We start from the raw sequence: 15,762 nt of genomic DNA on the forward strand, positions 1-15,762 counted from the left end.
AAACAAAAATTGAGTCATGGACCATTGGAAGGTAGAAGGGATATCAAACTGAGTCTGAGGGCTACAGTATGGTTCTAGATATGGAGACATGAAATATTAAATTATAACCCAAACAGGGACATATGACATGTGCAACCTGCTGAACAAACGGAAGACTTGGCTGAGTCAGGCAACTAACGAAGCCTCTGGGGTCAGACAAAAGGAAACAAAACTTTGTCAAAGGCCAGGCCATCGTGGACAAAACAATATGCGATTCCTTGATACAACTCTACCCATAATACTTCTTCCACTTTTTAAAAGCTATAGCTATTTCAGGTCCTCCCTGGAGGTTGAGGTAATGGTGGACCATGGAGCAGTAAACTGTAGGCAAATCAAAGGGCCATAGAGGTTTGTCCCCTTGACAGCTCTCCTGAACTTCTTTTCCACCAGCTTTGCCCTGGAACAGGTAGTATGCAAAACCTGATACCACTACCTACCTTCTTGTCAGGGTGCATCTACGTCTCCTACTCCAAAAGAAGACCACCATTTATCTATGTGCTCAATATTTCATACTTCTTTAGCCACTTAGTAGAGCTACACCACTTATCAAGGAAGCTGTGAGGAAGGAAATGACTAGTCTACACCAGCCCAAGTGCCACTTAGACACACAGGGGCTACTCAGACTGCAGAAGGACATTAAGAACTCAGCTCATGGCAATTTAGGTAGGAGAATATCTCTTGCTGTTTATGGACACTGAACTTTCCAAATCTTTGTGTCTGATTCTTTACTAAGATAGATTTGCTTTTATTTTGTGTGTGGATGTTTTGCCTGAATTTATGTCCATGGCCATATCCACTACTCCATAGTGCCTATGGAGGTCAAAAGGGAGTATTAATTTCTCTGGAACTGGAGTTACAGATGTTTGTGAGCTACCATGTAGGTGCTAAGAATCAAACCTGGGTCCTCTAGTAGAGTATCCAGTGTCCTGAGCTGCTGAGTTATCTCTTCAGCCCTGGATCCAATTCTTGACAATGAAACTACTAGACAAATGGCTGGTTTACTTATTTGCCTCTTAAGAATGTATCACCAGGAAGGATCTGAGATGGCTTCAGTTAAAGTGTTTGCCACACAGGCATGAGGACATGAGTTTGAATTCCAAGCACAGACATAAAAACCTGTATATAGCCACATATCTGTAACATCAGCTCATTGGGGTAGAAACCAGGAATCTCAGAGCTTTGTGGCCAGCTAGTCCAGCTGAAACAGAGAACTTCTGTGTTTCTGTGTTAGTGAAGAGATTGGATCAGAAAATAACATGGAGAGCAATTGAGGAGTACATCTGATGTCAACTTCAAGCTCCTACATACACACACATAGGCATATATCCCCACAAATATGCATGCCTACACATGAGCAGGCACACCACACACAAATAAATACTTAAAAACATAAGCAAATATAAAATAATTCATGAAAAGAGAACATTAGAGGAGTAAGAGTAAGGAATAAGGGAATACAATGGGAGAGGCATCCTAAGTTATCAAGGACCATGTTATGATATACACAGCACTTCGGTGATTGCTTCTTTCAGTTCACTCTGTTTCAACCAACACATTCTGATGGAAAAACACCAAAACTTACCTCACAATGCCATCCTCTCTCGAGAGACACTATGTTGTTGCATTTGGAAGACTCACTGCCATCACCCCTAGGTTCTGTAACATGGATACAGGACATTTCTGTGTTCTCATCCATACCCTCTGAATGAGTCCCAAACCTTGGTGTTTAAGAAAAGAGGTGAGAATCAAATGACAGGTATTATCTCAAGTGAGAATCTGAGTTTATTCCTAAACACACTAAAATGAGGAGAGTTTAAAGGATAGTAATTAAAACTAGCTTTGTGTAAAGGGCCTCTCATGATGGTCTTCTATATTCTGCCTTCCTGGACTTCAATCTAAGTTTTCTGAGATCCTTAGGAATCGAGCTCCATCAGCTACTGGCCTATGATCTTGGAAAATTGAGGGAGTTTACTGGCCTTATACTTAAATTTCAGTTACTTTTACAGATCATCTTTCAGAAATGTGGGTTTAGAATAATTGATTTGCAAAGTATGAAGTACTAAGAATACATTACATCTAAGATTGCTTTCTATTAAAAGTTCTGATGATCCCCAATTACATATGGAGAAAATATAGTACTGATAATGGTAGAAAATAAGGATGGTGGCTTCTAAATACCCCATGGTCTTGTCCTTTAAAATGAAAGACACTGATGTCTGTGAAAGGGGATTATAGATTGGCTACCTCTTCTGAATCCCATGTCAGCTTACCCAACTGGTTGAATTGTGGCTCCATTCAGACCCTGTTCTCTGTCTTCAACTTCCATGCTATGCATTTCCAGCTGGAGTTTCTACTGTCTTCTCTCTCCTCTCTTCAACAGGACCCAGACTCCTGGGATCCCTGAATCCCATAGAAAATCATTAGTTTAACACACCAAGTATTTCCCCACTCTCTTACCATGGACCGTGGAGCAGTTTACTGTAATCAAATCAAAGGGTCACAAAGGCTCGTCCCCTTGACAGCTCTCCTGAACTTCTTTTCCACCAACTTCGCCCAGGAACAGGTAGCATGCAAAACCTGATACCACCACCTACCTTCTTGCCAGGGTGCATCTATGTCTCTTACTCCAAAAGAAGACCTCCATTTATCTATATGCTCAATATCTCATACTTCTTTAGTCACTTTACCACTCTAATCCACATATCTGAATAAATTACATTTACAGCAGGGATTCTGGACTCCTTACAAGCCTTATATTCTCATGAAAGCTTCACTTAAACATCATGGTCTTTATTGATAATTCTCTCTCTCTTTTTTTTAGATTCTTGCAGTACATGGACACACAGAAACTGAAAGCAATGATGACTTTCAAATCTTGTAAATGCATCACATTAAAAGCTACTAAATGTATAAATGAGCAAATTGTGTGGTATGTGAATCATTTGCCAATAAAAACTTTGTTAAAAAGTTATTAGAATCAACACTACACAACTTGATACGCTTCCTTGTGTTATATATATATATATATGTATACATATATATGTATATATATATATATACATTCTACCTATCTTCCTTGACTAGACTTTGTTATAAAATTTAACTTACTAATAATGAAAAAATAGAAAAAACATGTGGCTCAATATTATTAATGAGACTTAACTGTATCTACTGATTCATGGAAGATAACTTTTTCTTTATATTATTTTTGGGATTATAATATTTTATCATTTTCTTCATTTCTTTTTCTTGCTGCAAATCATCCCATATCACCTTCTTTGCTCTTCTTCAAATTTAAAATCTCCCTTTTCATTAATTATTGTTACATTTATATGTATATTCAGTCAAGTTCATTCATTCTGTGTTCAAACTGTAGTATTCAACCTCATTGAAAGAAATGTACTTTAATAAGTCTTGTATATAACCTTAGCCATTTTTTACCCACTTCCAGAAGTAGAATTTTCAGTAAAACTAAAGATTCTATAAAACTAAATCCAACAGTATATTCAAAGAGTTCAAGCTGATGGCTCAGATCCTTTAGGAATCTTTTCCCCACAGACATACTGAGTTGAGCTTCCATCTCTGGGTATAGAACTGTGCATAATATTATTATTCAGTACAGTCTATGCATTTGGCACAATATTCTTCTCACCTGTCTATTCTAATTCAAAGGCTAGTTCTTTTCCTGGTATCCCAGATCTAAGGTTTATTCTACTTATATTTTTATTTATTTTTATTAAAATTATTTATTTATTTATTCTTTTTTAATTAAGATTTTTTTAAAAATACATTCTTTTCTCATTTTACATAGCTATCTCCATTCCTACCCCTTCCCCTCCTTCTGTCCCCACAAACCACTTCTTAGAAAGGATAAGGCTTCCCATGAGGAGTCAGCAAAGACTGACACTTCACTTTGAGGCAAGGCCAAAGTCTTTTCCTCTATATCTAGGCTTAGGAAGATATCCCTCCAAACAGAATGTGCACCTAGATGACAGTTCAAGCACTAGGAATAAATTCTAATCCCACTGCCAGTTGCCCCACAGACTTCCTAAGCCTTACAACTGTTCCCCACATTTGGTGGTCCTAGTTTGCTCCTATTCAGGTTCCCCCACTATCAGTCCAGAGTCAGTAAACTCTAACTAGCTCATGTCAGTTGTTTCTGTGGGTATCACCACCCTGGTCTTGACCCCTTTGCTCAAATTACCATTCCACTCTCTTTTGTACTGGTCTCTAGTAGTTGGCCCAGTACTTCACTGTAGACCTCTGTATCTGCTTTCAATAGTTGCTGGATGAAGGTTCTATGATGACAATTAAGGTAGTCATCAATCTGATCACAGGGGAAGGCCAGTTTAGGTGTCCTCTCCACTGTTGCTTAGAGTCTTAATTGGGGTCATCCTTGTAGATTCCCGGGAATTTCTTTAGTACGATGTTTCTTCCTATCCCTTTAATGGCTCTTTCAATCTAGATATCTCTTTCCTTTTTCTTCTTCTCCATACTTCCCCTTTCTTAAAGATCTGATTTCCTCATGTTTCCCCTTCTCTTCCTTTCTCCCCTTCCCCTCCCATTCTATACTCACTTCTCCCCCCCCCAAAAAAAACTCCCAATTTTCTCAGGAGATCTTGTTTGTTTCTCTTTAAAGAGTATCCAAGTATGTCTTTCTTAGGGTTCTCCTTGTTACCTGTCTTCCCTGGGATCATGGATTATAGACTGGTTATCCTTTGCTTTATTCTAATATTTACTTATGAGTGAGTACATACCATGTTTGTCTCTCTTAGTCTGGGATATCTCACTTAGGGTGTTTTTTTTCTAGTTTTATCCATTTCCATGTAAATTTCAAGATGTCATTTTTTTTACAGCTGTGTAGTGTTCCATTGTGTAAATGGACCACATTTTCTTTGTTCATTCTTCAGTTGAGAGGCACCTAGGTTGTTTCCAGCTTCTGGCTATTATAAATAATGCCGCTATTAACACACTTGAGCAAATGTCCTTATAGTATAAGTGTGCACCCTTTAGGTATATGCCCAAGAGTGGTATTGCTGGGTCTTGAAGTAGACTAATTCCAAATTTTCTGAGAAACTGCTGCACATTTTTCCTAAGTGACCATACAAGTTTGCACTCCCACCAGCAATGAAGGAGTATTTCCATTACTTCACATTCTCTCCAGTATAAGCTATCATTGATGTTTTTGATCTTCCTCATTCTGTCAGGTGCAAGACAGTATCTCAGAGTCATTTTGATTTGCATTTCTCTGATGATTAAGGACGTTGAGCAATTTCTTAAGTGTTTTTTGGCCGTTTGCAACTCTTCTGTTGAGAATTCACTGTTTAGATCTGTTCCCCATTTTTTTATTGGATTATTTGGTAATTTGATGTCTAGTTCCTTGAGTTCTTTGTATATTTTGGAGATCAGTTCTCTGTCTGATGTGAGGTTGGTGAAGATCTTTTCCCATTCTGTAGCCTGCTGTTTTGTCGTAGTGACTCTGTCCTTTGCCTTACAGAAACTTCTCAGTTTCAGGAGGTTCCATTTATTAATTGTTGATTACAGTGTTTGTGCTACTGGTATTTATTTAGGAAGTGGTCTCCCATGCCCACGAGTTCAAGGCTACTTCCCACTTTCTCTCAATGAGGTTCAGTGTGGCTGGATTTATGTTGAGGTCTTTGATTTGTTTGGACTTAAGTTTTGTGTATGGGACTAGATATGGGACATATTTGCATTCTTTTACATGTTGACATCCCAGCACCATTTGTTGAAAATGTTTTCTTTTTTCCATTGAGTAATTTTAGTTTCTTTGTCAAAAACCAGGTAGTTCTCTTTTTTAGTTGCATCTTTGTATGGTTTGGGTACCAGGGTAATTGCGACCTCATAAAAAGAATTTGACAATGTTCCTTCTGTTTTGATTGTGTGGAATAATTTTTTTGAATTCTATTATTATTATTTTGATTGATTTTTATTGAGCTATACATTTTTTCTGCTCTCTTCCCTTTCAACCCTTTCCCATGGTCCCCATGCTCCCAATTTACTCAGGAGATCCTGTCTTTTTCTACTTTCCATGTAGATTAGATCCATGTAGGTATCTCTTATGGTCCTCATGGTTGTCTAGGAATGTGTGGAATAATTTGAGAAGTATTGGTATTATCTCTTCTTTGAAATTGTGGTAGAATTCTGTGCTGAAATCATCCGGCTATGGGCTTTTTTGGTTGGGAGACTTTTGATGATTATTTTTATTTCATTAGGAATTATAGATCTATTTAAATTGTTTATCTGTCCTTGATTTAATTTTGATTTGAGGTACCTATCCAGAAAATAGTCCATTTGCCCCTTAAATTTTCCAATTTTTTGGAGTACAGGATTTTGATATATGACCTGATGATTATATGGATTTCCTCTGTGTCTGTTTTTGTGTTTCCGTTTTCATTTCTGGTTTTGTTAATTTGCATATTTCCTCTTTGCCTTTTGTTTAGTTTGGATAAGGGTTTGTCTATCTCGTTAATTTTCTCAAGGAACCAATTCTTTGTCTCATTGATTCTTGTTTTGCTTTCTTTGTGTCTCTTTTATCAATTTCAGCCCCCAATTTGATTATTTCCTGTCATCTACTACTCCTGAGTGAGTCTGCTTCTTTTTATTCTAGAGCTTTCACATGTTCTGTTAAAGTCGCTTGTGTGAGATTTCTCCAGGTTCTTTGTGTAGGCACTCAGTGCCATTTTATTGACCTTTACTTAATCACAAAAGTAGGAGAATCCCATGTACTGTTAGATTCTTCTGTATTCCCATTTCCAAATTGTTCCTGGGCAGCTAATATTTTTTCTTTATAGTAAGTAGTCACTGATCCACCCATATTGGATCCTCAGAAAACCATGTTACAGGATCAGCAAGATATTTCTCAGCAGCCATTAGAAAAATACCCCAAATCTCATTTATTATTTTGAAATAGGATTTAAAGTTTCAATTATTCCATGCAACTCTTCCCAGGAATCCATTCTTTGAGAGCATCATCTTTTTAGCAGGGATATTAGGTACAAAGAGATATATGCCTAGGTTTTAAAGGACATCTCTTCCCCACAAATTAACTGCAACCCTTGCAGCACATAAGGCTAGAAGGAACCTGACTGACCATTTCTTTTCTGAAGGGAAAAGGAGGAGTGAACCTGGGAGAAAAGGGAAGTTGTGGAGGAACTTAGAGGAGCAGAGAGAGGGGGAAACTGTGGTTCAGATGCATTGCATGAGAAGAAGAATCAAAAAGAAAAAGTTTTGTGTGTAGGAGGAGGCCGCTTGTTTGTCCCCGCCACCCAGAACCAAAATAACCACACAGAAGCTATATTAATTAAAACTTCTTGGCCCATTAGCTCTAGCTTCTTATTGGCTAACTCTTACATTAATTTAATCTATTTCTATTAATCTGTATATTGCCGGTAGGCAAAGATTTGTCATGTCTGACTCTGGTAGCTCCATGGTGTCTTTCCCTCCACATTCCTTCTCTCAGCATTCCGTTTAGTTTTTCCCTGTCTACCTAAGTTTTGCTCTATCAACAGGCCAAGGCAGTTTCTTATTCATTAATGGTAATCACAGAACGTAGAGGGGACTCCCACATCACTTCTCCTCTTCTGTTTTAAATAAAAAGGAAGGTTTTAACTTTAACATAGTAAAATTACATATAACAAAACAGGTATCAAGCAAGAATTAGAGTTACAACATTTCTATTTACTTTATCTTTTATCATAACTAAGGAAAACTATAACAATTATTTATATATTCTTCAATTCCATTAAAGACTCCAGAAGGATATAATATTACCTATTATATATTGGAAGTGCATTGTAAGCAATTTCCAAAACTCTAGAAATGACAGAGACATCTCGCTGGCTGGACAGTTACCCAAAGTTCTTCTGTACTGTTGGGACATCCATCTTCAACCTACAGGTCCATAGTATCCAGCAGACTTTTTTATGAAGCAGGAAATTTCAAGAACAGTTCTGCCTTTATTGGCAGTTTGTCAGTCACTTTCTTCTGTATCCTGAGGAATGTCTAGTAGATTCTTTCATGAAGCAGGAACCCCGAAGGATCATCTCACCTTTAGGCAAGTTCAAGTAATTTCTCTGTGAGTACTGCATGTCCAGGCAGGAACAATTTCTTTATTCATTAATGGTAATTACAGAACACAGAGGGGACTTCCACATCATTTGTGAACTTTGTTCAGGTCCATAGGAAACTCCCACTTCATGGACTATTGAGACCTCTGAGTTCCAGTCTCAGTGTCCCCTTTAGGGCTTAGAAGACTTACAGCAAGCACAGAACTTAGATCTGAGGGTGAAATGAACTCTCTACTCTGCACTTTTCGGCATCAGTTTCTTTTTTATTTTCCTGCTCTTCTTCTTCTGTTCTGTAAAGTTTCCAGTTTATATACATGTAGGGAGCCACCTGGAGGCACAGGTGGTCCTACAGTTTGGAGGTATACAAGTCCATACCTGGCTTAGCCACGTGGGGCTGAGAACCCTTGCCTGCACATGCGCAGACCAGCAAATGGCATTAACCAATCAGGACAGCATTCAAGCCTCTCCACCGTTTAAAAGCAGCTGCCTCTGGGCTCTGCTTCCTCTCTCTAAGCTTTCTCTCGTCCCTGCACTCTCTCTTCCCTTCCCCCAATTTTCCTCAATCAAGTGCTCCAAATAAAGACATGATCAGGGAAGGAATTCTCGTTTTTCGTGGCGTTTATTCCTGCTGGTCAGGAAGCGTGCCGCATATACACATGCAAAACAAAGGTAATTCTCTGAGCTTTGATGTCCCTTTATCTTTGAAGGTTCCAAATGTGATCTATATGAAAGATGCCTTTCCTGACTGCATGTTCTGCCAAATGGTAAATAGTTGCAGGGTGATGGTTTCTAATGTATCTCAGGGAAGGAAGTAGAGATTAAACTGTGGAAACCGAGGTTATTGACTGCTTGCCTGAATTTCCCACTGGAGGTCCCACAGTGTGTGTGTGTGTGTGTGTGTGTGTGTGTGTGTGTGTGTGTGTGTGTAACCCAATATAACAGTACCTGGAAAAGAATTGTGCCCAATAATCCATACTCTGCTGAATCTTGCACCAAGGGACAATACTTACGGCTTAACAAGAGATCTACTGTAAGAATCAGTCGACATACAAAAGGTGGTAGGCCCAGAACCTTGTGAACTGAGTTTATCTCCATCAGAACACATTCATTCTGGTGGGTCAGCCTTCTGCTCTACCAACTGAAATCTTACTGCATGAATCCTGAAGGTCAGAGTGATGGAGCACTGCTTAAGTGCTTTGAAGAGGCCAGTGGAAGGGCCAAGACTGATATGACAGAACTAAAACATTGACACTGTATCTAACAATCCATCAAATTTCTTAGCATCTATACATAGGGGTACAGTGGTCCACTCTTTAGTAATTGATCCTATCCAGTACACATCTGAGAACCTGAAGCATTATATTCCCCATTCCTGAGCAGATTTTACCCTTTTAAACACTGACACTGGAAACAATAACAGTTGAACAATGCGTTGTTCTTTTTCTCTAGTTCGGATACTAGTATGAGCAGATGTCATAACTTTAATTTCACCAATATAATCACAATATACAACTACTGGAAAAATCTGAAAATCTTCCATGTTTACCCTACTTATCCCTATTATCAATCAAGCCACTCCTTGTGGCAAAGGTCCAACTATACCAGCAGGTATTTCTGGTGTTAATATGAATATGAAGGCAGTACTAAGTCATGTCTTGAGTGGCTTGTGGTTGCCCTGGAAAATCTTGATGCATGAGAGTCTTGGGCACTATGAAGGGCTGATGGTATTGCTATCCAGCCAGGAGGATAAGTCTAAGTGGTTACTAGACCACAAATTTTGGTGGAGTCTGGGACTGACACCTGACCCAGTTTCTCTGAGGCAAAGGTTGTCCTTCAATATTCCTTTTAGATTTACATTGATTAATTACATTGCCCATTTATTTTGTCGTAAGCCTTAGGACAACATGTAATCTGTCATTGAGTATCATTGTACGTCTTTTTCTCCATTTAAAAAGGTATAGGTTTATTATTCTGTTGATATTTTTAATTTCTTTTTTTTTTAAAAGTTGTGTGTCCTTTGGTATTGTGTGCATTGGTGTTTTGCCTACATATATGTCTGTGTGAGAGCATTGGATCCCTTGGAATTGCAGTTATATATAGTTGTGGGCTGCCATGTGGGTGCTGGGAACTGAACCCTGATCCTTTGGAAAAGTAGCCAGTGCTTGTAATTGCTGAGTCATCTCTCCAGCCATTATTCTGTTGATCTCTAGTAGCTTGGTCTTGACATCTTTCTGCATAATCCTCCACAGTAAATATTTACCCCAGTTGGCTAAGATCTTACAAACAGAGGGAACAAAAGCATACCTGTAACATGAGGGGCCAGCTTGTTGGGGTTTCTGTCCCGCCTGGTACCCCACAGCTGGCAAATACCAAAGAGAAAATCACACACAGGACTCCATAAGATTATAAACTGATTGGCTCATTAGGTCAGGCTACTTATTAGTTCTTATAACTTATGTTACCCCATTATCCTTATCTACGTTAGCCACACGACTCAGTACCTTTCTCAGCTGGGCAGCTTACATCTTTCCTCTCCGGTGGTCTGGGCAGCACTGGCAGAGGGAGCTTCCTAGAATACTCCCAGTCTCTTTGCTCCACCTCTACTTCCTGTCTGGCTTTCCTGCCTATACTGCCTGCCTGGCCAATCAGCGTTTCATTAAAATATGATTGACAGATTGACAGAATACGGATAATTCTCCCGCACCACATACCTAGAAATAGAATCAAGGAGAGATAATATAAAAGGTGTAGTTGACCCATATTGAACATAAGCCTGCTTAAGATGCCTTAGATAAAAGAGATATTTAATTTCTAACTCACTGCCCAAGTTTGTTAGGATCAGGCATCTCACTCGCTGTGAAAAGAGAGATTCCTTACATGTCTTCTTTAATCTCTTGGGCTTCACACAGAGGTAAAAGAGAGAATCCTTCCAGTAAGATTTTCACCTTACTGTTTTCTTTTTTTCTTGTCTCCATATTTTCTTATTTCCACATTTCAGGTCCCTGTTTGAGGCACTACCTGAAAGCAAGAGCATTTGCTTACCAAACAAGTGTCTCCTGATATGGTTGGTGGGAGTGAAAACCAAGCTGGGTTGGCAGGATCTCAATGAGACTGAGGCTGAGATGTTTATTCCAGCAATCACACTTTTATACATTTTTTTTTTCAGAAAAACAATGTAATGGAGGATGCCATGATATAATGGTGGTTGCAAGCTAGACAAGGTATACAAGATTAATGTCTAATAACAATTATTTATCCAAGCTCTACATACTATCCTTACTTCTAAGGAACAGAGAGAAACACAGGTGGCTTGAATGTTTCACTGCCTGAGTGAGTGCATCAGTTTATCAGTAACTGAAAGGCACACAATGCCCCAAGAGCAGTAAACTCAAACCTGAAAAACCTATGATGTATGCCCCTCAAGGCAGTTAGACTGGGCAAACTCCACAATTCCCTGCAAATCTCTGCATTCCATTCCCAGTGACCAAAGCCTCATGGGCATATGCACAAAGTACTAAGTCCAACTTTTGTCGTCTCAACAGTAACTAATAGCCAAAAGTAATTTCCAAGACTCAAAGAAGTCTCATAAGTATAACTCCCTCTTAAACAAAAATTGTATACCTCCAGTTTATAATGGAACAGAAAATTAATAGCATTTCAAAGGAGAGGAATGGGAGCATAGTAAAGAAAAAAGGATATAAGCAAGACCAAAACCCAGAAGGGCAAAATCAAAATTCTGTAGCTTCATGTCTGGTGCCTGGGAATTTATGTTCAAAGGATTTAGATGACTATGCCTCCCCAGCTTTGTTGACTGCAAAGGACCCCTTTCTTGGGTCCTTTACATTCACTATTTGGAGCTGCTCTTGACCAATGTCTCATAGTTCTGAAATCTTCAACATATAGGGATCTCCACTAAAACTTATGATTGTTTTTCACAGCTTCACACAATGTCCTCACACAGCCTTTATTCATCTGCTGCCTGTCCTTGGTGGCTCTCTGAAACCATTGTGGAATAGTCAATGAGCACTTCACTCTGGAATCTTTAATGTCTCTAATGACAACAATGTGTCGATGGCACTGCTAATTTGTAATGGAGGCTGGCCTCTTAGGATCACCCTTATGCTCTCTTCTACAAATTGGAAGCTTAGCTGGTTTGGGTTTTGCTCTAGGGTCACCCTTTCATTGTTCTGGTGCAGAGAAGGCCTCTTCTTAACTATAATAATAACTTCTTTAGCCACTGGTGCCTCTGCTAGCACATACCTTGACTGTAACATTAAGCTTCCTAGGGATCATTATTTCTGAAAACATGATATTTTATATTTATTTTTGCCCAAATTGTTTTTCTCATGCAGATCTATATAAGTGTTACCAATAATAACCATTCCACATACTCAATACTATTCAGTCTTGAATTTTCCTCCATGAAAGATATTAGTCCATTAAGTTAAAATTTTTCCTCAACCAATTTCTCAGAAAACGGAAAAGTCAGTTAGATTCTCTGCTAAAATATCACTCAGTTGGCCCCTAATCCAGTTGTTAATATTGCTCCTTTCTGAAATTTCTTGAGCTGGGTCTCCATAGTCTGCATTGCTCTCAGCAGGACTATGTTCATGACTCTTAGTAGACTGTTTCTTTAAGCACTACTTACAGAATTCTACCACTTTCCTAATCCAAAGTCACAAATTCTTCACATTTCTAAAAAAAGTAACAAATGCAAACAAACAATTGAAAACAACGTGGTCTTGTTCTTCAGAGCAATGGCTCACCCTCTGATACTAACTTACATAATCATTACTTTTCTGTTGTTGTGATGAGATACTATGTCTAAGGCTAACTTGCCTAAGGAGTTTATATGTGTCAGATGTGGCTGCTCCGGTAACTGTGTGGGAAGCGGCATCATAAATCAAGACAAGTAATAAAAGGCAAAGGTCAGACTTATAAAGAACAGGAAGAGTTCAAAGTTCTTCACATTGAGATTTAACTGCCCCGGGATCCCCACTGGAGTTGTCTTCTAGGCATATGAAAAGGGCAACAGGACCTCTGGAGGAAGATCTTGGATTCTCATGGTTATGTAGTGGTTAACAAAGGATATACAGTGATGAAAGAGATAGGACTGGTTTCTACAAGAATACTCCACACAAGAAAGGAATGTGCCATAACCCGAAGCCTGCTCTATGCCATAGTGATACAAAGGCTTTAAAGAGACTAGCAGCTCTTTTCTTTCTAAAGTTGGAGAAAAGGAAAGGAAACTGCAGAATCACATAGTCTTCCATCAGCAACAAGCTTCACTCATCTCATTCTGTGTGGTTTGGGAGGTTGTTGAGCTCCACTTTCCATCTGCAAAAAACTATCAGTTTACCTGTCTACTCCCCTTTTTTATGGAGAAGAAATAAACATAGCTATAGAGTTTTAAATCCAAAATTCCAAAAGTGCAAATAAACACAAGAGTAGCATCCTTACCAGCTGAACATTCTACCAGCCTCTAGTTTCTTGCTTCCAGTAGGAGAAAAATTACATCCTTTGGTTATAAGATAATTCCCAGAAAAATACAAAATATAGTACTGCAGTGGCAGTGTTAGAAAAATCTATTTAATACCAGGCTATCTCAGAAAAGATTGCATAGAGATGAAATAAATTAGGATGGAGAGAGCACTTAAATATCAAATTGTGTGAAATTTTCTCTGGGGTCATTTATATGTGAAAGACAGTAAGAACCTGTGAAATTGAGATTTTGGGATATTCTTGAATACTAATCTCAGATCATGAAGCATAATTAAAAACTGGTGCCATAGAAAGAAAGCAGATTTCTGGACAAGATGATAAGATCCCAGGACACAATTTAATGATATGTGGAATAATGATGCCATTCAAAAAAATTATAGCCTAAGAGTTTTTATGCAGTAGTTTTCTAGACTCACAAGGGAATGAAGGCACAGTGGGGTTCCTAGTTAAATACACATTTTACCTATGGAATAAGTATATAGAAAGTTTCATTAAGAGACTAGCCTAAAGTGTGGATAAGTTGAGAAATGCTGATATTAATATCAATATATCTACCCGAATTTGCTATAAACCCATCTAAAAGGTAATTATTATAGTCAGAAGAGACTTTTCTTTTGAAACACTCTTTTTAGGGCTCCTTTCATGTCTCTGTTTCTCAGGCTGTAGATGAAGGGGTTCAGCATGGGAGTCACCACTGTATACATCATAGACATAACAGTGTCCTTCACAGTAGAGTTAGTAGTAGATGGACATAAGTAGAGGCCAATAATTGTTCCATAGAATAGTGATACAACAGACAAATGAGAACCACAAGTGGAGAAGACCTTGTGGATGCCTCGAGTTGATGGGATCTTGAGGATGGAGGAGACAATACGTGCATAAGACGTTATGATGAATAGAAAAGGAAGTACAACACCAAGCCCTCCTATGATCAATACCACCAACTCATTAATGTGAATATCAGAGCAGGCCAGCTTCAGTAGAACAGATAGATCGCAGAAAAAATGGGGAATCACATTGTTTTCACAAAAAGACAATCTAGTTAAGAGCAAAGTGTGCAACATGGCATGTGATGTGGTCAGCACCCAGGACAGCACCACCAGACTCACACATACCTTAGGACTCATGATGCTGGTGTAATGAAGGGGAAAGCAGATGGCCACGTAGCGGTCATAGGCCATGGCCACAAGGAGGAAACTCTCAAGGTCTCCAAAAAGCAAGAAAAAGTACATTTGTGCCAGACAGCCTGCATAGGGGATGGATGGTACTTGTCTCTGCATGTTCTGTAGCAATTTGGGCATTGTGACAGAGGAAAAGCAGAGGTCAGAGAAGGACAAGTTGCTGAGAAAGAAGTACATGGGTGTGTGCAGATGGGATTCCAGTAGAATGAGGATGATGATGATGAGGTTCCCCAGGACAGTGGTGAGGTACATGGTCAGGAACAGGGCATAGAACAGATGTTTGTGCTCTATTGGTATGAGCGGGCCCAGGAGGAGGAACTGGGAGATACTACTTTGGTTGTTTTCAGGCATGTTCTTTCAGTTTTATCTGTACGGAAAACAGTAGGATCCATCAAAATTTCAATTTAAATGAACATATTTATCTAAGACACGTCATTTAAGAGAATTAATCACACAGTCATCAAAAATATTATCAGCATACCCAAATTGCAAGAATTTCTATAGCCTTAAATAACTTAATTCTTCTGTTTCTTGTGTATGTTTTAGTATTCTATCCTTTAAATTTTACTATTATCAGTAACATAAAATACATTGGTTTTTCTTTTACCTGCCAGTTGGTTATGTGTCCTCAGTGATTATGATTGCTTCAGCTCTTTCAGTTTCTTGGATCTTAATATTCCCCAGGCCTTAGTGTAATCTGTCTTATTTTATGATTGTACATATACCTCAATGAAAACTTTAAGTAGTTGTATATGTTAAATTATGGCTTAAGACTCAAAATAGATTGCTGTCTTGTCCTACAGAAGTCTGATTTCCAACGATGAATGGTTTCCTTCCTAGAAGGTGCTGTCGGCAGTGAACACACAGCACATTTCAAATCAAATCCCAGCCTTCACCATTCTCTTCCTCTTTCCCATCCTCCTTCAGTCTCTCAAATCAGCAAAGGAACCCAG

At 38.7% G+C, this 15,762-nt stretch overlaps 1 protein-coding gene across 1 annotated transcript; it reads right to left on the bottom strand.

Moving 5' to 3' along the window:
* Window positions 1-14,224: 14,224 nt before the first annotated feature.
* On the bottom strand, window positions 14,225-15,160 carry LOC146893010 (olfactory receptor 1468-like). The gene has a single exon (XM_085694349.2). It carries the CDS (start codon window positions 15,158-15,160, stop codon window positions 14,225-14,227), a length of 936 nt encoding a protein of 311 aa, XP_085550475.2.
* Window positions 15,161-15,762: the final 602 nt, after the last annotated feature.

Source organism: Myodes glareolus, chromosome 9 (genome assembly GCF_982192425.1).
Source record: "Myodes glareolus chromosome 9, mMyoGla1.1, whole genome shotgun sequence".
NCBI lineage: Eukaryota > Metazoa > Chordata > Mammalia > Rodentia > Cricetidae > Myodes > Myodes glareolus.

Coding starts and splice junctions, on each gene's coding strand:
- LOC146893010 (XM_085694349.2), bottom strand. CDS start 15,160: ATGCCTGAAAACAACCAAAGTAGTATCTCCCAGTTCCTCCTCCTGGGC.